This window comes from Caretta caretta, chromosome 4 (assembly GCF_965140235.1).
Source record: "Caretta caretta isolate rCarCar2 chromosome 4, rCarCar1.hap1, whole genome shotgun sequence".
In the NCBI taxonomy this organism is placed as follows: Eukaryota; Metazoa; Chordata; order Testudines; family Cheloniidae; genus Caretta; species Caretta caretta.
In genome coordinates, this window is record NC_134209.1 from 128,161,718 (window position 1) to 128,188,285 (window position 26,568).

The 26,568-nt window shown below is 40.3% G+C and overlaps 1 protein-coding gene across 11 annotated transcripts in view; it reads right to left on the minus strand.

Annotated features, from left to right (window-relative positions):
* Nucleotides 1–431: 431 nt before the first annotated feature.
* JAKMIP1 (janus kinase and microtubule interacting protein 1) overlaps nt 432–26,568 on the minus strand; it is a 257,217-nt gene continuing 231,080 nt past the window's right edge. For 10 of the 11 annotated variants that reach the window (XM_075128044.1, XM_075128043.1, XM_075128035.1 and 7 more), the window contains 6 exons: nt 18,392–18,457; nt 13,139–13,183; nt 7,269–9,350; nt 2,355–2,935; nt 1,686–1,795; nt 432–569 (listed from right to left, as the gene is read on the minus strand). In XM_075128044.1, the coding sequence (XP_074984145.1) occupies nt 9,318–9,350; nt 13,139–13,183; nt 18,392–18,457 (144 nt within the window). In that variant the 3' untranslated portion in view covers nt 432–569; nt 1,686–1,795; nt 2,355–2,935; nt 7,269–9,317. Of the gene's footprint in view, nt 570–1,685; nt 1,796–2,354; nt 2,936–7,268; nt 9,351–13,138; nt 13,215–18,391; nt 18,458–26,568 lie in introns of all 11 variants that reach the window. The other variant, XM_075128042.1, reaches the window with a different exon arrangement.

The following is a 26,568-nucleotide window of genomic DNA, read 5'->3' on the forward strand; positions in this document are numbered from 1 at the left end:
GTGGTTGATGGTGATTTAATCTGTCTTGTTAGTGAAAGGAGCCCAGAAGAAGCAGTGGTAGGTAAATTTGACAAAAGAAATGCAGAAGGAGAGAGGGGGATTGAGTGGTGTAGGCTTAGTGGGTTTTTTCAGTGGTGCTTGCATGGTTTGGAAAATTGGGGCAAGGGAAAAGGAGGAATCAAAAGTACCCTAGAGATTGTAGACATAAGTGATGGGAGAATGGTGGTGTTGTCAGCAGTGACAGAAAAGTGGGGAAGTGGAAGGAGCTCTGATCCAGTTTAAGATGACAAGTTATTGAAGACATGTCAGCCAGACAGGCTGAGATGCGAGAACCGATGGAAGGAGACAGTTTAGTGGTAGAGAGATTGATCTGTGAGTCATCCACATAGAGATAAGCAAAAGCATTTCATTTAAACAATATCCAACTTACCAAATCTGTCAGTTCCACCTGAAGGTTTCGGAGCTTCCCTTTAACACGTAGGTTTGCATTTTCTACTTGCTGTAGCTTTGCATTCAGTTGGTCAACTGTTTCGAAAAGTTTCTTCTGTGACAGCTCCAGCTCCTTTGCTCTACATTATTGAAAAATAGGATTGCTTCTGAATCAATACATCACAATATTGTTTCCAGAGAAATAATCTATCATCAATTCTCCAGTTACACTCTTTTCTCTCTCATCAATAATAGTAATTAACACTACATCACTGAGAATTGAAAATTAATAACTGATCATTGATAACTAATTAACAGTGGTTCCAGCATTATAATTACAAATAGTGTTTGCATGCATGTAGCAAATTTCACTGGAAACTCTCAAAGGCCTTTACGGGGCTCTACTGAATTGTAAATGTCTACATTGCAATCTTTCTCTGGGATGCAGAGGTGCACAAGGAGGAAAGGATACTTGCAGTTTGAAATCCATAAGCAAACAGAAGCATTTGATTAGTGGTTTATGGCAGCCTGTTGTGGCATACAAAGTGGACACCTACCGTAAATGGGCATACTTTGTAGCCAAAAGAGACATGGTTATCTGACAACAGGATTCTGCTAGCCCCATGACTGGTGAATGTAAATGTTACCATCAGCAACAGTAACGTCATATATTCCTCCTGTTTAGAGAACCAGTAGGAAGTACCGCACCATGAGTTATGCTGGCTTAATGCAAGACATACTGCCCTGTAACATCTCTTGTAAGGTATCTTTCATACTGGAAATTAAAGCTTGCTATGACTTATACCCATCTGCTTTGGCTTTTGGCAATAAAGCTGAGATTTAGCACAAAATATGTTCCTTTCCTTGTTAGTAACCTCTCTGTAGCCTAGGCTCACAACATGGGAGCCAGCTTAGACTCCTTCCTCTCACCCAGGACATATCCAAATCTTCTCCACATTCTAAACACTTCTAAAACCCAAATCATCTTCTGTTTTATGGGCAAAAATGCTTTCCTAGTCTCTGATCATCTCCTGTCTTAAATAGCACAACCTCCTTTTCTCCAGCCTTTCTGATACCTGCCTCATCTTCCGCCAGCCTGTGTCCTACCTTAGGCCTCATCTCCTTGTTATGGCCTCCAACAATGACGCCCCATTCCTCTCCTTTTGTCAATCCCATCTCCATACATTTTACCATATAGTTTCCTATGTGTGAAGAGCCCTTTCCAAAGCATATGTTTAAAATAATTATACACTCACTTCTCAAACAAACAACCTCACAAAGTCCTTCCCTCCTCTAGATTTCTCTGTGCATCCTGCAAGATCTTCAGGCTGTCTTTATTGGTGTGCACTCTGTACAGACTGAGACCCTTGGTAATAAACAAATAAAAGATACTGATGCAGACAATTATCTTTGAACGTCCTTTTGAACCTACCCATATATCTTCTATCTCATCTAGCTTTGCTTTGAATAGCACTATTGCCATGCATCAAGAAACATTCACCCAGGGCAACTGATGCTTAATGGAGTCATTGGTTTGAGCAATACTGTTACTTAGGACCAGCAGACTAAATTATACCTAGCTTTCTGAAACGCTGATTTTGTTTGACAATACAAAGCATAATTACAAATGTACACATAGCTGACATCAACCATTTTTTGATTTCAAATAAACTTTTCACTTTAAAAAGACGAAGAAAGATAAACTATGTTACCAGGATATTCAAATCAGTCCAGTGGTCTTAAATGTGTGACTTATGTAATAAAATGATAGACTTTGATCATTATAATTATAATCTGATAATTCAGTCAATCTGGAATCCACGTTTTTATTCGTTCTAGAACTGTTAAACTATATTATGACATCCAATAGAAAAAGCACATATTTTACATACTTTAAAAGTCTATAATACAAAACATGCATTTACCTGTTTCCTAGTGCAGAATTTGACTTTGTGTAGTCCTCTAAAATGTCTTTCAGTTTTTGCTCTGACTTTTCCAGCTGTTTTATTCTGAGATTCAACATCTCCACTTCAGCACTGTTTACTGCCCCTTCAGACTCCCTTGCACTCCCTTGCACATCTTCTAAATCCTGGAAAATCCAGGAAGTATCAATTTTAACATTAAGATTCAGAACATCAAATCCTTCATTACTGGTGCTTTAACACAATAACAAAATTCTTGTCCTCTTTCAGATGAAGGCTCCATGAGTAAAAATATATATTGTTTAAGTTTCACCACATGAATGCAATCTGAATGTTTCCTTTTTTCAGAAGATGTTTAAGTGCTCGCCTTAACTTCTATGGTGCTCGGATGAACGTCTTTTGTTGATAATGAACACATTTATTATTCATGAGAGAACCGCATACATTTCATTCACCCAAAAGTCATTCAAAATGTATGAAGGAAGTCTCAGTTTGCAGCAAAAGAGAACTCCAGACAAGACATTATGAGTCAAATTCATGGAGGAATTATGCATCACACCTGAGACTGAAGTGGACGTAATTTCCTGGTAAACACAGAGGAAGATAACAATATGAAGTACATTTACGGGTTTACAATAGCTCTTCCACTCCTAGCACGACTGTGTCATTCTTTGGATTGTCTGAATGCAGAAAAACAGAAAGTAAGCAGAAGAGGCATTTACTGGTTCAAAAGGCAAACTATGAATATTTATGAGAAACATTCAGAATCTTTAATTGATAGTTAAAAGGGTCAGGGTGAAAATGTATTTCTGCTTTGGTCTTTTATAGAATTATGTCCCAAAGTATTTTCTGAACACAAAATGTTACAACAGAGATAAAGCGACTCGCACACAACCTGAGAAATACTGGCTAAAGTCTTCTGTCATACAGACCTCTCGTAACGTTAAAAAGTCTCCTCTGCAACAGAAGGAAAACAAGAAAGTCTTGCTTGCAGCTAAAAGCCTACAGAAGAATGGTTTCAAGATGGTATGAGAAGATACACATAAAAATTCCATTACTTATTAACAGGATTTTATCTCCACATTTCAAGTATATCATTTGGAAAATATATTAATTATTATTTATTTGTATTGTATAGTCGTACTGCCGAGAAGCCAGAGTGTTAATGTGCTAGACATTGTACAAGCATACAACAAAGAGAAGGCCCCTGCCCTGAAGAGTTTGCAGTCTAAAGAGAGCTTGCATTCTAAACCTAGGTCCAAGTCCTGCAAGTAGAATGTGTTTGTTCCTGCACCCTCACAGAACCCTGCTAATTTCAGTGGGGCTCCATGCAGGCACAGGGGTTCCCTCACACATTGTAACAAGCAGGATCAGGACTTTACTCTACAAAGACAAATAGTTTATATATTGCTCAAAGTGTGGTTCCACTCTGAAAAATGTTAAAATTTGCACCATGGGTTTCCATGTTTACCGCCTCATAATTAGAGTGACCAGATGTCCCGTTTTTAAAGGGACGGTCCTCTATTTCAGCCTTCCTGCAGGTGTCCTGACTTTTTCTTACAAACAGGCAAATTGTCCCATATTTTCTGTCTCCCCCTCATCAGTACTGGCGGGTCCTGCTGCTGGCCAGATCCCTACTTGCTAGCCACCCGCCCACCAGCAATGGGGGTGGGTGTGCAAGGCTAGTGGCGGGGGGAGGGGAGAGAAGTTGCAGCGTGCAGGGCCAGCTACTCCTCCTGCTGGTGCATCAGCACAGTCCCCACTGTGTGCTGTCTCTCGGCCAGCAGGGCTCTGCCCCCCTGTCCCATTTCCGGCTGGCACTGGCTGCATGCTGCAAGCTATGGCAGCCGGTGAGTGCGGGCAGGCGCCAGGTAGCGTCCGGTTATGTGTCGCCTCTGCTGTCCACCCATCGTCCCTTTACATGCTCCTCCTCTCACTGTCCTCTCCCTGCTTTGCCCCTTCACCCCTCCCCTCCAGCCCCACTGCTCCTCCATATCCTCCCCACCCCCAGCGGGCGCGTCCCACTCCCAGTGCTGTGCAGAGAACCAGACCCTGTTCAGAGTGCTCAGCTCAGCAATAGCCTGGCCAGCAGGCTCCTTCCTTTCCCCAGGGCCTCTGGCTGGGCCAGTACCCTGGGAAAGCCCAAGACTGTCTGGCCCGGAGCAGTAGCAAGGAGGAGCCAAGCCCTGCATGTGCCAAAGCCCTGCACAGCACCGGCAGGGGGAAGCCTCTCCACCCCTCAGCTAAGCCCTGGAGTGGCGGGGGCAAGGAGGGAAGCAATTTGAAGCCTGTTCACACCCTGGCCCTGCAGGCTCCACTGCAGCTCCCCCGAGCAGAGGCTTAGCTCCCTCTTCACCTGTCCCTCCCCTTGGCACCTTCCTCTGCTGAGCCACCTCTCTGGCTGGGTTCACTGAAGCCCCTGTAGTCAGGTTTTCTGGGCCCTGGTGCACAATGCATCCTTAGGGCTTAACCCCTTCCTGCCCGTGCTGGAGCCGAGGGACAGGAGGCAGCTGGGTTATGTTGCTGGTCAGCAGCAGCCTGGAGGTGTTAGCTGCCTTTCGACACTGTGCAGGCAGGAAGGGACAATCTGCTTCCAGCTACTGGAGAGCAGGGGTGAGAGATGAGCTCTGCAAAGGCACAGACCAGGTCATCCCTTCCCCGTCCTCCTGCCCTGTGGCTGAAAGCAGCTCCTATCCCTTCCCTCCCGCACAGTGCCAACAGGCTGCTGTTGGCCACATTCTGGTGTGAACCCTGGCAGAAATCTGGGGAGGTGGGCATGTGACCCTGTGTGTCCCCCATGTTACTTCGGGAAGACATAGCACCAGGTACAGGTCCATTCCAGGGGCCCAGCCAGGCATGGAGGGTAGAGATCATCGGGCAGGGAGAGTTGGGTTGGTCAGTCACGCTCCCTGTGTAAGAGAGGCTTACAGGAGTGGGTGTGCATCACCCCTCCCTGTGTAAACCCTAAAGCCTTAAAGATAAGAAATTAAATAAAAAGAATCCAGCTACGCAGGATTTCTTTTTAACAGGGGCTCAGTCAACTGGATGTTAATCTGAACGTTTGTACTGCATAGTTCTGATTGATTGCCGTTGGACTCGCTTGAATATGAGTAATTTTACCAGGTGTCCCGTATTCAGCATAGGGAAATATGGTCACTCTACTCATAATGATTTCCTGCTGAAATTTGCCAGGTTTGTAGTAAAAGGATATTGTTGTTTTTTCCTAACTGCCAGCCCTGCAAAGCCAACCTGGGTTTTGAAAGTCAAGCTGCATTTTTTACTTCATCGTCATCAACAACATTGCTAAAAGTTCTTCAGACCCTATTACATCCTAATTTACACATTTAATCTTCATCATAGGCCTATAAGTGACATCTGTGCAACTCCATTGCATTCCATAAGTTTGCATAGGTGTAACTGATAATGGACATATAATAGAAACATATAATAAATGCTGATAATGGACCTATGCACACTAGTGATTTTATACGCATAAATAATTAAGGGCCTTTTAATTTTTTTCCCTTAGTGTCCTGCCATAACATGTAGCTCAAATGGCAACATGAAAACAATGAGTAAAAAGTTCCTAGTGCAGTGTATCATGTATTGTGAAAAGTATCCTACAGATATAAGAGGAGAGGGTGGATTGGCCATGATATAAGCATCAATTTAAAAATCTGCATTTGTTTCCATCCACATAATTCCATTAGATGTCCTTGCTAATAAATGAATTTCTATTCATCAATATGAATATAATGAAATCTGATGCAACATATTTAAATAGCATCATGAACTGTCTAGAACTAGAACTAAGCACCACTAAGCTTCTAGTACATTCATGACTTGATCCCGTAACGTGCCGAGTGCTCCGGACCCAATTCAGCAAAGAACGTAAGCAACTCCTTGAACTTTAAGCACCTGAGTAGTTCTGTTAGCTTCAATGGGACCACTTGTGTAATTAAAATTAAGCACATGCTTAAATGCTTTGTTGGATAGGCCCAGAGGGTAATACATTACAGCCATCAATATAACTTGGTATTTTTAGATCACATTAACGCTATGAATTCTGAACATACAACTATGTGGGCAATTTACACAACCTATTGATCATAAAAATCCAGACAACTCCATTGCATAATAGGAACAAACTTCAGCGCAAGGCTCATATTTCAAAAGTATTACCAACTCTGTATAAGTATCTGACAGAGAAAGGACTTCCCTTAGTTAATTACACTTCGAATGAGGAGGATTAACCTAACCTGGATTTCTGTGTCTACTAGAAATAGGTTTAATAGATTCTAGGTGTACCCCATCCCATTGATATGCTTTGTGAATACATTAGATGTGTGTTCTTTTTTCCCCCTCTAATTTTTTTTAACATGAATTTAGTGTATGTGCATTGCATGTCCTCACTTTAGATCTATCCTGCAAACTGAGGCCATGCAGCACCTCGCAAGGGTGCTAAGTGTGGTTTAAGGTTTTTATCTGCAGGACAATTACAGTACAGGTAACAGTAGAATTACCAGCTTCCAACCCATGTGCTTCACACCTGATCACGGAGAATGCAATGCATTCTTGCCTTCGCATATTTGAATGGGGAGGGAGAGAATCAGATGTCTACACTGATGTAAAACTTGTGTCAAGGAGGCCCAATATATTTTTCACAGGGTTTAATACAATCAGTTAACAAGTGATGGTTACTCTCATTCCTACAAGAGATACCAATTATGAAAGGTTAGTAAGGTGAAAGTAAAAATCCCAGACTTCAAAAACCATGAATCCCATCAGCCCAGCAAAAAGACAAGACAAAATGCCACAAACTCTATAAGGAAAATTCCACCTGTATCAGCAGATTCCATTGCTGCAAAATATAACACATCAATTCAAACACAAGAATTAAAAGGTACAAAAACAAACCTGTTCCATACTTTTGCTGCTTTGCAATGAGACCATCTCCTGTCCTTCCAGAGCACTTACTGCTGAACCAAATGCTGAGTGACAGTTTTGTTCTTGTGCTTTTAGTTTTATTTCCAAATTGGTGATAAACAAGCAGAGTTTCGGTTTCTTTTCTATGTGAAATGCACTTTTCAGTTGTGCTCTCCTTGCTTCTTTCCCATCACCTGCTTTAGGTATTGGCTTTCTTCAACAGTCTCAAGTTATGTCCTTCCTTTTTAATGCCTACACTTCTTTTTTGCAGTGAAGATGTCTTCGTTCCAAGTTCCATCACTGCACTGCTGAAGTCTTTAATTAGATATGAAATTTCTCTATTGTTTAAAAGGACAAGTTCTCTAAACACTCCATTTTCTATTTGATTCATGCACTCTGTAGGGGTTCAGAATTTTCCAGCCTATTGGATCATGCCTTTGACTTGCTTGATTCTATATAAATTCAATTGTGCTTTTTGTCATTAGAACAAATCATCTTCCTTCTGTTTACCTCCCCACATAAACCAGTTTTTCTTGCATAACAGTGAGTTAGCCTCTTGGAGTCCCAACATTTCTTCGGCAGCTAGTCCTGACTGATATCTTTATTTGAAGTCTATGTTCCTTTTATTTCATAGCCCAACCAATAACTAGGTGGATCCTCCTACTCTGAGCCTTCTAGTCCTCTTTCACATCCAGTATTCAGCTCCCATCATATACCTTTCCCTCAGTTTTTTTTGTCATTATCATTTTCATCCTGCCTCTAAAGTGCTAGAAACTATGAGAACTACCTCTATTTCTTGATATTGTCTTTCCAGATCTGAAATAATGCACTATAATTTATTATCCTTCCTTTGACAATAGGATCTCTGTTGGCATTCTAATCACTGTCCATCTTTAACAACTTTCTCCATATCTGATTATTTTTAATCTGTAATTTCATTTTGTCTGCTAGTTCAAATGGTCAATGTCAACATTTGTGTTTATCTAACTCTATTGGTTGGGGGTAGTGTCATGTTTACTTCTTTGTGGTTAATGTAATTATACTTTTCCTTTATTTCCCCCAGGAGCCCATTGTGTTTCTCTTTGCATTCCCTTTCAGATATTTCTTTTACCATCATGTTCCTGTACTTGCCTGTTCCTATGTTGAAATTTTAGGTCAATCTCCTCTTCTTCATTTAAGACATAATTGACTGTGGTGTACTGTATGCTCTGCAGTCATATGTTGTGCTTTCCTGAGCTTCCATTTCATCTCAAGATCATTCATTCTTCCAATGAAATCCTTCTAAGTGATTGCTTTAATTTTCAAGTGGCATTCAAAGATTTGATTCTCTGATGCAACTCCTATCCTCCCCACAGTTTTACTTAATCCAATGAGTCTAGCTCCTTCTCTTGCTGCATGTTTACCTCTCTATGTCTCATAGACAACCACTAATTTCTGAGAACTCCACTTCACCTATTGGGTTGCTTTCACTAAACAGTTATTTCCTCTCTTTTCCTATCTGTGTGGTTTCAGAGTCTAACAATTTAGTATGAATTTTACCAGTGTGTTTCTAAATCTCTTTTTCCAATTTTGTACAGTTTTTCCCCCTTCAGATATTTACTATGGCATTTACTGTCAGCATTTAACTTTTATATATATATTTTAAAAAGGAGCTTCTGTAGTTCTTCTGTGAAATACAAACCACCTTTGCTGAAAGCATGCAATATGGAGAAACAAAAGACATGGTATTATAAGGACATGGTATTATAATAAAACCATTTGGTAGATAATAGTTCATAAAGCAGTCAGTAATTGCACTTGATATTTTTTCCCAGTGTTTGATTCTTTTTTGTAAATTCTGTATAGATTTTCTTAGTGTTCATGGTGTGCTGGTCCTTATCTGATTATCAAATCATTCCAGTTTGAAACTATATCTTTACAAAATTCCTAATTTTAATTCAAATATCTTGCCGCTTGAAGTATTATGCAAACTGTTTCATGACAAAAATGCTCCAATTTAAAGCTGCTCAAATAATTATTTTCTGGTTTTTGCACATGGATTCAGTTGTTCACTCCATAGGCTCTTTTAATATCCTACAGGACAAAGAGAACATTATAAGTTAAACCTGCTTTATTTAGAAATTTATGTTGGCACCCATCCCAAACACCCAAACATCACAACAACTTCTTAAAGGGTGGAGATCCTCCTGTCTTTACAACAGAAAACATGAAAGATTGGCATCACTAATAGATTCCAAACGTCCCTGCTTCTCTTCACCATGAGGTACAAGACTCCAGCTAAAAGTTAGCTGAATGCAGTTCCCTTAATATGACTAAGATCTTCTCTACACACACAAGTCGTATTGCTATACCACAGTAGTTAAAGTGGTACAACCTCCCTACTGCAGATGGAATACTATTACTATACATGTGCTTCCATAGCTTATTCCTGTATGGGAAGGGGAATAAGCTATATCGGTATAAGGCATCTTTATACCACTATGACTGCATCCACACTAGGGATTGTACCAGTACAACTATAGCAGTTAAAAACACTCCGAACTGGCGTAATTGTACGTCTACAGAAATTATGGACAGACCAGGCCTAGAACTATAGCTAGAGCTGGTCAACGTTTTATTTTTAATGTTCAAAATTGAAAAAAATGTTTAGTGACTTTTTTTTCATACAAAAAAACTGGTTTATTACTAGCTTTTTTCTAAATTTTCAAATGGTAATATTTTTTCACAATTTTTTGAAAAAAATTGTTCAGCATTTTGTGACTAGCCAGACTAAACAAAATCGGATGAAACTTTGCTAGAGAAAATGATTTGGGGGTTGCTTTTATTCTATACCCCATTCATACCCACCACCAGCCAAATTAGCTCTGTTTCTTTTGATTTTTAGCAAAACAGATTAAAATCTCCTCAGAGTGAGAAAACTCAACTCAAAGAGGCAAGTCACATCCCAACAGATTCTCCACTGCTCCAAACAGTTCATCTCCACAAGACTTTACTGGGGCGATGGCAGAGGATAAGAATAACTTTTGTCTCAACCACAGTCATAGCACGGGAATATACTTTTATCCATATGATAGGGATTTCACACAGATGCGTTAGCCCCCTTCCTTATTGCTGTATTACTCACAGGTCACGGTAATGTGTGGACACCCACAATGATTAATTAGTTAATTAATGAGGCAAGCAAAAAGCTGGACAACAAAACTATATGGTAAATACAGAATATTATCCTTTTCTTAGGTATAACATTGCTCAGTACTGGAAAAGTGGCTGATGTTCAACTTCAGCTTTGATTTTTCATTGGTCTTTTGTTTCACTAACAAATAATATTGGAATATATTGTGCCCATCAATACCCACCATTATTTTATTGAAGATCAATAAACAGCACAAGGAAAATGTAAAATACACATAGCAGTTCAACATATTGAAGGGCCTGCCCCAACTCCCATTTACAGCAATGAAGAGACAACCACTGATCTTACTGGGAGCCAGTAAGTCCCAAATAGAGTACAAGCCAAAGTGAGATTGAAATTTCATATTCTGTAAAAGTCAATAAACAAAAGTTCCTGTGACCTCAATATGCAGAAGAACGTTCATGGGTTCAAACTTAGATCTCAACATAAATCAAATATGTTGGTAATATTTCAGGGGTGACCATTATACTATCTCCTCCTCTGCATAGTGATATGAAAGTCTGGGTATCAAGGGTTTGCCCTGGAGAGGTGCTGATTATCTCCATCTCCCACTGTAGTCAATTTCCATCAGTGGAGTTCACAAAAGAGCCAAATGTAGTAAAAACACCTGCCCTCCTGTCATTTGATTGCAAGCAGTGCTGAGCACTCACAGTTTCCATTAACTTTAATGGGATTACTGGGTTCTCAGCACCAGTCAAAATAAGTAAGAGGGCAGAAGATGTGATTTCTGCATCAGGATCTTTGGAGATCATCAGTGGATATGGATAAGGATTCCAGAATGCTACTAACAGATGCATTTTCACCTGTTTGATAATGAAGCCTTGCAAAAAATCTATCAGACTCCTTCGGAGTCACAAGTCAGCCCTGTTTCCCATTGGAAAAAGGGAAAAGTAAGCCATCTACAGCTACACATGGAACAAATTACATTCCCGTTCACACTGTTTCAGCTCTGCTGACCAGCATATTGTGGAGGGGTTGGGGAAAGAGCCAATGCTCAGATTACTGCTGGCTCCATCCCAGCTACCTGAACGGGAAGGGAGCTAGCAGCTCTGTGGCCGCTTTCTCCGCTCGCATACAAACTGGTGATGAAAGTAACACACAGAGAAGTAAAGAGCTGCCTTGCACCCCTTTCCCTTGTGCAGGTGTATAAGGCAGGCCCTGTGTAAATTTGCATTACAACCTTTATAGCACAGGGTGAAATTTCATATTGCTTTGCTGAGATGCACACAGGTGATTCTTCTCTAAGCAAAAATGTAAAGGTTGAAATATTTAGGGCATGCATAATGTTAGTTTCAGGCTGAAAAAAGTTTGAGGAAAAGGGAGATAAAGAGTGAACAAATGACCTTTTTTTAAATTTGTGGGCCATCAGTTTTAATCCCTGGAGTTTAGAGTTAGGCATCATACTTAGGCACTTAAATGACAGTGACCTGGTTTTTAGATTTCAGAGTAACAGCCATGTTAGTCTGTCTTTGCAAAAAGAAAAGGAGTACTTGTGGCACCTTAGAGACTAACCAATTTATTTGAGCATGAGCTTTCGTGAGCTACAGCTCACTTCATCGGATGCATACCGTATCATGCACATTGTAGGGAGAGTGGTCACTTTTGATAAGCTATTACCAGCAGGAGAGTGAGTTTGTGTGTGTGGTTTTTGGAGGGGGGTGAGGGAGTGAGAGAACCTGGATTTGTGCTGGAAATGACCCACCTTGATTATCATACACATTGTGAAGAGAGTGGTCACTTTGGATGGGCTATTACCAGCAGGAGAGTGAGTTTGTGGGGGGGAGGGGGTGGAGGGTGAGAAAACCTGGATTTGTGCTGGAAATGGCCCAACTTGATGATCACTTTAGATAAGCTATTACCAGCAGGACAATGGGGTGGGAGGGGGTATTGTTTCATGGTCTCTGTGTGTATATAATGTCTACTGCAGTTTCCACGGTATGCATCCGATGAAGTGAGCTGTAGCTCACGAAAGCTCATGCTCAAATAAATTGGTTAGTCTCTAAGGTGCCACAAGTACTCCTTTTCTTTCTGGTTTTTAGAAGTGCTAAGTTCCAGCAACCCCCCTGGAGTCAATAGGAGCAGTGGGTACTCAGCATCTTTGAAGGTTGTTTTATTTAGGTACCCAAGTCAGAATTTAGGAGCCACATATTAGACACTGGGGGGATTTGATAGCTGCTTTCAATTACCTGAAAGGGGGTTCCAAAGAGGATGGATCTAGACTGTTCTCAGTGGTAGCAGATGACAGAACAAGGAGTAATGGTCTCAAGTTGCAGTAGGGGAGGTTTGGTTGGATATTAGGAAAAACTTTTTAACTAGGAGGGTGGTAAAGCCCTGGAATGGGTTACCTAGGGAAGTGGGGGAATCTCCATCCTTAGAGGTTTTTAAGGTCAGGCTTGACAAAGCCCTGGCCTGGAAGATTTAGTTGGGGATTGGTCCTGCTTTGAGCAGGGGGTTGGACTAGATGACCTCCTGAGGTCCCTTCCAACCCTGATATTCTACAATTCTATGATCCTGGTTTGAATATGTTGGTTGTTATTGTTTCTCTTCATGTAGGCATTCTTCACGGCACTCTTCACTATGGTCTTCATCACCTTGCAAAGAAGAGTCTCAAAATGCAGCAAGATCTAACAGTCAGATATTAAGTACATAAAATATAAAGAATACCAACCACATTTCTTGGCTCAGGCGTGTCATCAAGGCCACACAATGAATGCTAGTGAGAAAAACAAAAAAAGGAACAAAAACTATAAAATAAGATCAAAAGAAAATGAGAAAAAAGAAAAGAAAAAAGATGTAAGATATGTAATAAGGAATTCAGTGACATTATTTTACAGTAGTTAGCCCCAATTGAATTGATTGCGAAAAGTATATACAGCATTCTGGGATTTTTCTTCTGATCTTACACTGAAAACTAGCAATATGTAAAATTCAATACTTGATGGTAACTTTGCAAACTGTAACACCCAAAGATTATGGACTCTAAATTTAAGGAATATGAGTCTAGGCAATGAGACCTGAGCACATGCTTACAGTTAATTATGTTCCTAAGTGCTTTTCTGATTCAGGTACAAATAAATGGAAGCCAAGGTGTAATAAATTAATTATAATAGGTGGGTGCAATCTTAAACAGGAAATTCCCCTCAGATATAATCTGATGGAATACAAAACAAGTTTTGATATGTATTTTTCTCTAGATATATATTTTGATGGAGTCTCTTCCTTGTTGAGTAGGCAGGCTGGCATTCCACAACATTGTTGTGCATAATCTTAAGGAAGGAGACAGATTGGCTGAAGAACCCAAAGTGCAAAAATGCTAAATTACAAAAACAGAAAGTCAAGTGACAAAGAAACCTACCCACAACCACAGACTTCAGGAATAAATTACTACTGTGTCAAAAATGTACCACTTCACTTGGCCGCAAATTCATTATGCTCAGTGTCATCTGCATGCACAAATCACACTGCATTCACTGACATGATACATTTCCAGTAGAATAATGAACCAGAATTGATGCCATTCATTGATTCACTGGCTGCTTGACCTTCTCTGGGTGCAGTCAAATGTGGAATTTAGTACGTCAGTAGCCCACAGAAAGAAGCCTAAATACAGCTTAGGGCACACACACATGCACAAACATCAAAGAGTGTTAGAAATGCTATACCAATGTTATATCTCAGGGGTGGGCAAACTTTTTGGCCCGAGGGCCACATCAGGGTGCAAAACTGTATGGAAGGCCAGGTAGGGAAGGCTGTGCACCCCAGACAGTCTGGCCCCTGCCCCCTATCTGCCTCCACCCACTTCCCACCCCCTGACTGCCCACCTCAGAACCCCCAACCCATCCAACCCCCCCCCCGCTCCTTGTCCCCTGACCGCCCCCTCCCGGCACCCCCTGCCCCTAACCGCCACCCCCATCTAACCCCCCCATCCCCGTTTCCTGTTCCCTGACCCCTATCCAAACCCCTGCCCCCTGACAGGCCCCCTGGGACTCTCACACCTATCCAACCCCCCTGCTCCCTGCCCCCTGACTGCCCCCCCAATCCCTATCCACACCCCCACCCCCGATAGGCTCCCCGGACTCCCACACCCTATCTAACCCCCCCTTTTCCCCAACTGTCCCCCCAGAACGTCTGCCCCATCCAACCACCCCCCACCCTCTTATAATGCCACTCAGAGCAGCAGCAGCTCGCAGCCCCGCGGCCCGTGATGCGGCACAACTACGGAGGAGAGGGGACAGCAGGGGAGGGGCTGGGGGCTAGCCTCCCCGGCCAGGAGCTCAGGGACTGGGCAGGATGGTCCCGTGGGCCGAATGTGGCCCACGGGCCGTAGTTTGCCCACCTCTGTTATATCTGAAAGTAGTCACAGAAGCAGTGTCCAGCGACAGAAGCTGGAGATCACAAAAATAATTCTGTAGGGAAGAGTGGGCAATCACTGGCAGTAACAATGCCAGTTTATGCCAGATAGAGGGAAGTCCCCCAAAGAAGATGGCTCTCAGTTGGATAATTTCCTGCTATAGTAGTACAATATGGAACATAAATACATGTAACCTGCAACCAACATTCTGCGGAGTGAATGTGGTTAAGCTTTTTCTCCGTAACCTCTTTTGATACTTCCCTTCATTCACTGTCTTGGCGAGTCAGCATAGGAAATATTGACAACATCCATCTAAAAAATAGCACTCCCCCTCTTACATCTGTTTCATGAACTATAATCATTTTGTGCCCATGGATTAATAAAATATATTTTTGTCAGAATTCATCTCTTCATATTAAATATTAACATCAAGCTCATTCTAATATTGTGGAATGACCTTGGAGTGGATACTATGGAAAAGTCAACATGGGGGAATAGGTCCAATATAGTGATAGCTGAGATACCACAGTGTTACTTCTGTACTTAGGTTAGATGTTAACTATGTTGTCTCGGACATCACTGATTGGTAACTACTGGCAAATACTTTCTTTTCAATGGCGATCAAAACCACTTGAGAAAAGCATCCCCTGCCCACCTAGAGAAGAACAAAGCGAGGAATAGAGAGAAAGAGCACCACTCCAGGCACGGATAGGAGGCCCCATCCTTTCTCTTAAGGCAGCTTGTTAAAACCAACCCAGGGTTGAGTCCTGGTAATTCAAGGAGGAGTCACGGTACCACTACAGATGAATGACTAAATGAAAGTGGCACCTCACTCCTCTACGTTTGACTGCTCAGTTTAATCTCTGCAAAAGAGCTAAGTGTTTGCTTTTCTAAAGGATTTGTGTATATAGCACAAATGCATTTTTATAAACCTTACTTATCTGAAAGCCCCTTTTATTACAGGTGGTACTGGTGTCACTGCCTATTATTAAGGTTCTCCAACACTTACCATTATAAGACCCTGTTTTCTGTTGCTTACAATTTTGTTAAATTGTAATAATTTGAGTTGAAGTTCTCCATGCCAGTTGTCTATCTCAGGGAAAATGGGTTTTTTTTGGAAAATGTCAGCCAAAATGGTTGCCAAAGATAAGGGTAGGGGAAAATACATGGTTTTGCCCATGTTGTAAAAATTTGAGAACTTTTCTTTTGAATGCTCTAGCACCGCCATGTTTCAGAGGAGGGACTTGACATTTGGCAAATCAAACCATAGAATTGCAAGTTGGGCACCCAGAAAATGAGGAATAGACACTAAGTATCCACCTCTGAAAAGTCTGGTTTAAATGACTTGCCCAGCATCACACAGGAACTCTGTGGCAGAGGCAGGGATAGAATCCAATTCTCCAAGGCAGCATTCAACTGCCTTCAACATGAAACCATCCTTTCTCTTCCTGTACATGTGCGCCTCATTCACTACACCCCTTCCATTTTCTAAAACAAGTGAGGCAAGAGTCCTCAGGGACAACAGCCTCCTTTACTATGTACCCCTGATTCATCACCAGTGCAGGTCCATTCTGTATACTGAGTGAGGATGGAGTTCCGTGGGAAAAATAGCTGTGATTATGTAATTAGAGACTGTATTGTAATGAATACCCACAAGGGGGCCTAATTAAGGTTGCAAATGCTATCTTAATTCTGGTGCTTCCTAACTTTTGCTTGTCTTTGCAACTTTAATAATTCTAGTAACATAATTGTGTGTGTTTGTGTAATCCAAATAGTGTCATGTCCCGTGAGCTGGGAACCTGACCATGTTTCAGCCAATAGGGTGTGTCAGATAAGCGAGGTTTGGCAAAGGGACTCTCACTTAGCTTCTCCAAGTCCAGCTGGCCCAGCAAGCCTCAAGTGATTTAGCCCTGGGTTTCTCAAGTGATTTAACTGAGAGTCAGTGCTTAAAGTACCTCAACACTCCATCTTCCCTGCTGAGTCCTCCAGAACTAGTTGTCTACAATCAGGAAAACTAGGAGGCATTGAAGCCTGCAGTCCTGAGACCCCATGTGTCTGGCGACCCCACTGACACAAGGCTTTTTGATTGTCATCTGAGACCATGTGAACTTCTTCAAAGCATGGCGGCGTTTGAACCTAGGGTATCGATTTGGGACATCTCTACTCCTAAGCAAGGAATATACCCTACCTCCAACAGTCATCCCATACAATATGAAGTCTGCTCCTTTCCCATTCTCCTTTAACTATCTGTGTCTAAAACAATTTGAGCAATTGTTCATACCCAGGTTACCCTGATGTTAAGATGACTCCAGTGTTGCCAAATTTAAACCTGTTGTCTAGTTTTCTGCCTGTAAATCTGTGCACTTCTTTTATCTGGGCTACCCCCACCCCCACAATACCTCCTACTTTACATCTTTTTTCAGACCCTTCTACTTCCTTTCTAAATCTGATGTACAGCCAAAAACGAGGTAGCAAAATAATAACTGTGTGCAGATTACAAAAAGTTAATATTCACATGTTCTTATAGTTTAAATAGTGCATTGGATATGGAGAGAATAGGCCGCATGAACCACGGAGGGCCAAATTCTGCTATCCATAAAATAAGGAGGAAGAACAGTTTTGTTCTATAGGACTATGACTAAAGACAACTGGTTGTATTCTCAGCTTTGCCACAGTTTTCTTTTGTAAACTTGGGGAAATCAATTTGGGTGTGAATCTATAGGACCCTATGACTTCAGTGGAAGTCTTGGGCATATAGTAACCTGGTTTAAGAATTAGGACCTCAATCTGTCGAGGCCCAGTTTTCAAATTTGGGAGCCTAAAGTTAGGCACCTGAATATCCACTTTACAATACAGGTTTTTTAGTGCTTAAATATAGATTTGGTTTCCTTATTTTGGGCACTCACATTTGGAAACAGGCCTACAATGCCATATGATGGTGATAAGACAATTTCCCTACCTAACAGGTGTGGTCTGAGTCATTCAAGTTTATGCCTCACTGAGCCACTCAGACTAAAGGTGCCCTGAAGCCAATGAGGCGGGGGGTTGCTCAGGTGTCTGGAATTTTCCCAGAAAATATTTATGGTAATTGACTATTTCTTAAATCTAAGTTAAAGGACATTCATATATTAGTCCATGTAAATCAGATTTTTTTTTCCAAAACCCAGTTAGTGAAAATGTAATCAATGGGTATTCTGACCTGGGTTTCTCTCAATATGTAATGACGCAAAAGGTTTATACTCAAACCCCAAAGTGCATGGCAATTCTTTGTTAATTTGAAAGTTTCTTTGAAATCTGAGTAAGAAAAGTTTACATGTTAATGTAGGTAATCCAGATCTAGTGACAGCACATGGCATTGCACTTCCACTGTGCACTGGGGCTTCCTGAAAGCAGCTGCAGAAAACTGTACATTGAAAAGGAAGTGGGGTTAAAAAAATGATGAGCAGTTTCCAAACTTAGATCTTTCATGCCTAGAAATTATACCTCTGGCATTTGAGGACAAAAGCTGTGAGATTAGAAGGCCACATTATAGGACAAAACTCAGGTATGACTATTGCTCAGCACATTTACCTTTTCCTCTATTTCTTTGAGTTGCCGCTTTTGAAGTTCTATTTTATCTTCTAGCTCTCGAATCCGCTACAACAAACAGGCAAAATAGAATGTAAAATGTTTGTAAAAACCAATATTTATCCAGGAAAATGCAACTTTTAAAAACCATGGATGAAAAGATACTCATTTATGCATTCAGGAGTTTTATACACACAAAATACCATGCACAGTTTAGGCCAGATACTCATCTGGAGTATATCAGCGTAGCGCCATTTAAATCTTTGTCTCATTGACTTCAATGGCGTTACAGTGATTTACCACAGAAGTGGATCTGGCCCATTCTGTTTATTAGCAGAAACACTCAAGTCTTAGAATATGGGCTTTCCCCATCACCATATTGCCAGTTACATACAGACAAAGGGCAAGATTAGTACCAAAATCTTGTGGCTAAGAGTGAAATGACCTTTTCCGGGATTATTGGAGGGTTTTCACTTACCCAGCTAATTTCTAGTGGATAATATTTTACTTCACTTTAATCCCCTTTCTCTCTTTTTTTTACAACATAGCTATTCTTTTGGGGATACTCATGTGATATCAGTAGAAGATGCTAGCAGATCTGGGCCTACGGTCATTCCTCATAGAGCCTGAGAAGATCATCTTGACAATGCTCTGAGCAGGAATCCTGAGAAAAGTTCATCCTATGTAAGGACCAGTTCCAACTCCCACCAAAGTCAGTGGAGAGGTTCAATGGGAGTTAAATTGGGCTATAAATGAGGATGTAGTTCTCCCTATTTTTAAGTAGGCTTCAAAGAATTAGATTTTTGTTGGTAAACGTCAATTTCACTGTACACACACACAAATTGGCATAGATAATAATCAAAATGTATCGATAGGCAAAGTAAGACAAATGCTGCTTGGGAACTTATTAGAGTTTGATTTAAGTATATTTACTTTGTATATTTTGAGAGTTGATGATGACCATTTGTGTTTTCAATGGTTATAAAAGCTTTAATTTCCTGAATCTCAGCATCTACTGTCATTAAATAGTTATTGTCTTCCCCCCACTCCCCGATAATTTCCCATAATGGTGAAAATTTAAATAGATGAAAATTTTAAAAGTGCTTACAAATAAACATTGACACGATTCTTTAAAATTATTAAACATTAAAATAATTCTGCCATCCCTACCATTAAGAATTATCTCACGTTTTGTTTCCAGAAAGGGTTCCTAAAATGACAAGTGTTGGCTCTACATTTCCTACCTTCCTTCAGTCCTTTTTTTCTCCTGTATATAAATCACATCCCTTCATTTCCTTTTATGTATTTCTAGGCCTTCTAGAGTGGGTATTTTATTATGTTTTTAGTATACTGTGTTTGTCTTAATTACAGGTACTTTGCTCTGAGTGCTTTGCTTGTGGGGTCCTATATAAATAACATTAAATTTAATCAGTCTTGTTGCCCAACCACCTAGCATTGTTCAATCCTTCTGAAATTTCTCACAATCCTCTCTAGCCTTTATTAATCTCATATGACATAAAATAATTTAACCTTTTTCCGCCTCACTATCCACCCTTTCTTCTAGCTCAGTGGTAAATATAACAAAGAACACTGGTCCTAGTATGGAATCTTGGAGCAGGTTTGAAAATGTTGTCCTTGGGCTAAGGAAGAGTTGAAAAACAACCACAGCTTTCTTCGCTCTGACTGATTCATCAGAAAAGGGACTTAAACTGAACTTTATTAACACAAGGAAGATTCAAAAACAAGATCAAAAGCAACTCAAAACATTGGTTTCAACCACCAGAGGCCTTTCTAGCTTTCAGCAAGTCGGGCAGGGAGAGCACAAGCCCTTCCTTCTCCTTTCACTTTTATAGCCCATCCCAGATCACCTATGTGGTAAGCAGAGAACTGGGCTCTCCTAATAACCCCTGAAAATTTGGGACTCAGGGAGTAACTTTATATCTTGTCACATGTAGAGAAACTTCTCCTCAACCTCTTCTATAGCTAAATTTGGTTTTGCGAACATAGATCTGAAGGCCAGAAAGGATAATTATGGTAATTTTGCATAATACAGATCATAGAAATTCACCCAATAACTTCTGCCTTAAGTTCATAACTTCTGTTTGCACTAGAGCAGGTGTTTTAGAAAGATATCCAGCCTTGATTTAAACAGTTTGAATGATGGAGAATGCACCACACATCCCTAGGTACATGCAACAGTCCCAGGGAAGAAACAAGTATAATGAGAATACAGAATTGTCTTGAGAATCACAGAAAGATGGAGTTATACATTTCAAATCCAGAGACAATGCTCCAAATTTAGGTGTTTTCACATCTTGGCCCATCTCTATTTAGTCTTACTTTAACATGTCACTTTGCACACAGATATTTCATGGAGAAGTGGTCAGCTACAGCTTCTACAGTTGCACAGTGTTGTACGTTTCTGTATCAATACTGGTTTTGAATGACGTGATTGAAATATAGTCAACCAAAATTCCTGTTGTATCATGCTGAGCCACAGAGACACAGATGGATGTTCAGAGTTATTCCGAAAATAATTAATACAAATATAAAAACCAGATTGCTGTCATGCGAAAGTGGCATGTGTACCTTTGACAACAGTAATAAATGCCCAGAGCAGAGCTGAATTAATTTCACTCATCCCCGTTAGATCTGGATTAATAAATGCTTTATCTATGCCTCAATTGAGACATATCAAGCTATCAGATGATCATTTTTCTATATATTGCAGGGATTTTGCTGTCACCATAAGCAGCCCATGTGATGAGAAACAGCAAATATAATCACCTTTGAGATTATGAATATATGATAATGTTTCCCTCCATATTATTTTAAATTATGTTTTGTTGATTGCCACTTACAACCATATCCCAAGTTTGAGTGACAGACTGTTTAATTCCCTGCACTGCCTGTCTGTGGTCTTTGTGATAGAATTTGACCATGCTGAGATAACTGGGGGCGGGGGGGAAGAAATATCCTATCACATGCACACTTTTTAAATATATCCTTCAAACCTGTCTCTTATGGATATGTCAGAACTTTAAAAGAACACCTTATTGACCCAATGTGTTTCTAATCTTAAGAGGGAAACCCCAAGCACCGTAGCAAATGCTTTATATAAAAGAACATTTTTATTAGGACTGATCAGAATTTTTCAAATTTTGACAAAATTTCAATATGGGGAGAAAAATCAGGGCAATTTTTGACTAAAGATTTATGAAGCTTTCTCCCTGTTTTTTAACCAGCTATAGTCCTGATCAAATTTTTTCTAATTAAATTACCCTCTTCTATCATTTTTAAGTTGCATAACAAATAAGTAAGATGATGGAGCTAAACATCAACCAGCTCATGTTCTACTATTCAGTGTAATCACCTCCAGTTAAAATATTGAATTTCTCTTTTAGACTTTTTACTTGTGTTGTGTGCCTTTACTTGCACTTGGTGTGTTTGCTAAGCACGTTAACATTAAGAGTGAATCAGCATAATATATAAAGCATGACAAAAGAAAAGATGATTGTTTGAATGTGATAGGAGTTAAGTTAAGGTTCAACACAGAATAGACAACTGTCCAGTGCCCAAAAGGTATATTGAGCAGTAGCTTGTGCCTCTGTGGGACTGATTGTTTGCATGTGTATTCAATTTTTTTTAAATACAAGCAAAAGCCTTAGAGAAGAGAGAGTTTCTTCCCAAGACAATGACTTTGTCCCAGAAAGGGCTCACGAGGACTGTTCAATTTATGTTGTGCACATGGATAGGTATGATTCTCTTTTCTGATTGGGCAAGGGGGAGCTCTTTTGGTCATCTTCTAGTTGGACTGGTCATGTGACAACTTTGCCAACCCAGGGTTCCCAATGAACTGATCCAGAATATGGTTATTAATAACAACATACTGCATTTCTCTATTGTAAAAGTGCCCACTATCAAGCTGCTGTAGCTGCAGTGTGTATTGTAGAGGCTTTGTAGTCTATTGATTAAAGCACGGAGCAGCTGTTTCAAATCTTGTCGTGAGTTCTAATTCTATCACTCGACCACTCTGTGACTTTGGGCAAGCTGTTTATCCTCTCTGAGTCTTTGCATTTCCCACTGTAAAGAAAGAATAATAATAATGTCCTACCTGAAAGTGGTATTGTGAAGATTAGTCCATCTTCATTTGTACAGCAGTTTCACAGTGTGAACTGTTAGGTGATCTGGTCTGTTCTCTTTCAGTGCAAGGATGTTCTCTGCAGAACACTGAAGATCAGCTGTGACAACTACTCTTTTAAAAAGCATACTGTGCATAAGGGAGGAATATATCCACAAAGCACACTTGTATGCTTTTGGAATATTCAAACAGCATACCAGCTTCAGTAGTGCTTCAGTGTTCTGAATTCACTCCCAGCTTCACAGTACTTGTTTAAAAGCCTGCAAATTAATTCTAATTGGTTTGCATGTTCAAAAGTCTGAAATCTGGCATCAAACCATATAGGACTATTCTACTGCTAACTCATGCCTTAGAGCAGAAGATGATGACCAGCTGAGACAGAAAGATGTTTCCTATCATTATATAATATTATAAAATTTTATAACAGTTGTATTAATAAAGAACCTACTCAAGCCTATGTCCTAGCCTAGGCTCTTGGGACACTGAGCAGTTACATTGTAGTGCATTTTCATACAAACAGAAGAACAAAATATTAAAGAACCAAACTAGGAAAACAGGAACATCGACAAAAGATGTGTTGTCTAACATAGAACAACAGCAATTGAGAAGAAAAATGTGTCTAATAAATTTAAGATTATTAAGAATCACACAAAGGAACTACTGTAGGCAAACAAAGAGCCACAGTGAACACAAAACGGCATAATGGGTATGTAACCCTTAAAGAGAGGTGAGCAAACATCAGTAACAACAAGGTCAGTGCAGATTCTTAACATGATTTTCCTGCATTTAGAACAAGATTTAAGGTCTGCAAAAAAAATCGTTTCGCTGATTTTATTGCTGTAGAAATGGGATCATCATCAAACAGGACTCAGTAACTAATATCAGTATTGGTAAGATTGTGAATAGGCTCCTCTAATCATTCTATCCAAATGATCATTCCAGCCAAACATATATCATCAATTACCACACATTCACAATTATCTTTGAAAAGTCATGGAAAACAGAAGAGATTCCAGAGGACTGGTAAAGGGCACATATAGTGCCCATCTATGAAAAGGGAAATAAAGACAACCCAGGGAATTACAGACCAGTCAGCTTAACTTCAGTATCTGGAAAAATAATCGAGCAAATAATTAAGCAAGCAATTTGCAAACATCTAGAAGATAATAAGGTGATAAGTAACAGTCCAGTCAGCATGGATTTGTCAAGAACAAATCATGTCAAACCAACCTAATAGCGTTCTTTGACAGGGTAACAAGTCTGGTGGGGGGGGCAGAGGGATAGATGTGGGCTATCTTGACTTTAGTAAGGCTTTTGGTACTGTCTTTCATGACCTTCTCATTAACAAACTAGGGAAATACAACCTCGATGCAGGGGTGCTGGATCAATTTTTATAATGGGGGTGCTGAGAGCCATTGAACCAAATTGTAAACCCTGTATATAACTGACATCATTTCAAGTCCGGGCATCACCCCCCACAGCCATAGTTCCAGCAACTATGCCTAAATGGAGCTGCTATAAGGTGGGTGAAAAACTGATTGGAAAACCATTCCCAGACAGTAGTTATCAGTGGTTCAGAGTCAAGCTGGGAGGGCATATCAAGTGGGGTCCCTCACGGATCAGTTCTGGGTCCAGTTCGGTTCAATATCTTCATCAATGATTTTGATAAAGGTATAGGGTACACTTATAAAGTTGATGGACAGTACTAAGCTGGGAGGGGTTGCAAGTGCTTTGGAGGTTGAGATTAAAATGCAAAATGATCCGGACAAACTGGAGAATTGGTCTCAAGAAAATAGGATGAAATTCAATAACGACAAATGCAAAGTACTTCATTCAGGAAGGAACAATCCATTGCACGCATACAAAATGGGAAATGACTGCCTAAGAAGGAGTACTGCAGAAAGGGATATGGGGGTCATAGTTGATCACAAGCTAAATATGAGTCAACAATGCTGTTGCAAAAAAAGCAAACATCATTAGCAGGAGTGTTGTAAGGAAGACACAGGAAGTAATTCTTCTGCTCTACTCCATGCTGATTAGGCCTCAACTGGAGTATTGTGTCCAGTTCTGGGTGCCACATTTCAGGAAAGATGTGGACAGATTGGAGAAAGTCCAGAGAAGAGAAGCAAAAATGATTAAAGGTCTAGAAAACATGACCGATGAGGGAAGATTGAAAAAACTGGATTTGTTTAGTCTGGAGAAGAGAAGACTGAGACGGGACATGATAAGAGTTTTCAAGTACATAAAAGGTTATTACAAGGAGAAGGGAAAAAAGTTATTCTCCTTAACCTTTGAGGATAGGACAAGAAGCAATGGGCTTCAATTGCAGCAAGGGCAGTTTGGGTTGGACATTAGGAAACACTTCCTGTCAGGGTGGTTAAACACTGGAATAAATTGCCTAGGAAGGTTGTGGAATCTCCATCACTGGAGATTTTTAAGAGCAGGTTAGACAAACACCTGACAGGAATGGTCTTGATAATACTTAGTCTTGCCATGAGTGCAGGGGACTGGACTAGATGACCTCTTGAGGTCCCTTCCAGTCCTATGAGTCTATGATTCTATATCCTATGCAATCCCACAGGTCACCTAAGTGGTGCAAAGGGCCTTGCACTGGCCCTCTACATCAGAGGGAACATTACTTGAGTTGACCATCTATCTTGGACTGGGAAAAACATCTCCTGCCAGTTCTGAGCAGATGCTGGCTGTAAACTAAACACTACAGAATTTGAATGAAGTTAAATTAAGGTTTGTTATGTATGGCACCACGTAGTGGTGTAACAGTGTAATATAGTTTAGCATTTCATTACAAAGCATCTGTGCTAAGAGCCTATTGCTGTTCTAATCTCGGAATCACCCAGCAGATGTCTCTGCAGGTCAAGCTATGACCAGAATTGCAAAGTACAATTAAACAAATCATTAGAAATAAGTATTAAAAATAAAATTTGTTTAACTGATTTGATAGCTGTAAAGTCAAATGCTTCAACATTAAAATATTTACTTATTACTGGGCTTAATTAAGAGTTTTATATATATAATTCTTATGCAACATTTAGATTACATACACAAGCAAACTAGGTGGCACTCAGATACTAGAGTATGTGGGCACCATAGAAATGCCATAGATTAGATGCGAGAGACACAAAAAAGGCATATAGAATTTAAGACAGGCAGATAGGAGTTTTCAATACCATAGATGTTTAGAGACAATTAAAAGGGCCCATTATTGAATGACTGTTAAAGAACTTGTTACATCTACAGTGATTTATGACTTAAATGAACAGAGCATTCAACTGGCAATTTATTATTGATCATTGTCTTCAGATTTTTTAAAGATACAGAGAGCTGCAACATTCACAGCTGATTGAAATCTCTAATGGACTGAGATAAAACCCCAGATTCAACATTCTCTGAAATCTGGTCAGAATTTGGAACTAACTTTAGGCCAGATCATGTCCATTGCTCTGGCAGTGCAAAAGGCTGTAAAACTACCATACCAAGGGGAATCTTCCAGTGTGGCAGAATCCTCAGATGGGGTAAAGCCAACATAGGTGTGTCTATGCCCACTTCTGCCATTTTTCTTATCTCCAGGAAGGGGAGCATGTCTGCCTGGTAATGCCACTGGAAGGGCAATTACTAATAGACCTAGGTTAGAGCAGCCCTGAGACTGGCTCCAGCAGCTTTGAAGAGAATACAAAAAATGTGTAGCCCAATACTACAAATTGTTGGCATTTATTACCAAATGATCCTTTGGTAATCCTCCTGGGGCTGCCTAATGGAAATGGTCACACAAACAGAAATGAAGAACTGACATCTCGTTTGCTAGCAGCTGCTAGGCTACTGATAGCCTCTCATTGGAAGAAGAAAAATAGTCTAAAACTAGAGGAATTTTTTGAAAAAATATGACAGGTTGTAGTTTTTGGAAAACCAATGTACCAATTGTGTACCCAGCAAAATAGACTGAGCACAAATAGATACTTAGATAATGGCTACCATTTATTCAGCACTCAGATAAAGTACATTCACCTTCAAAAAAACCCCA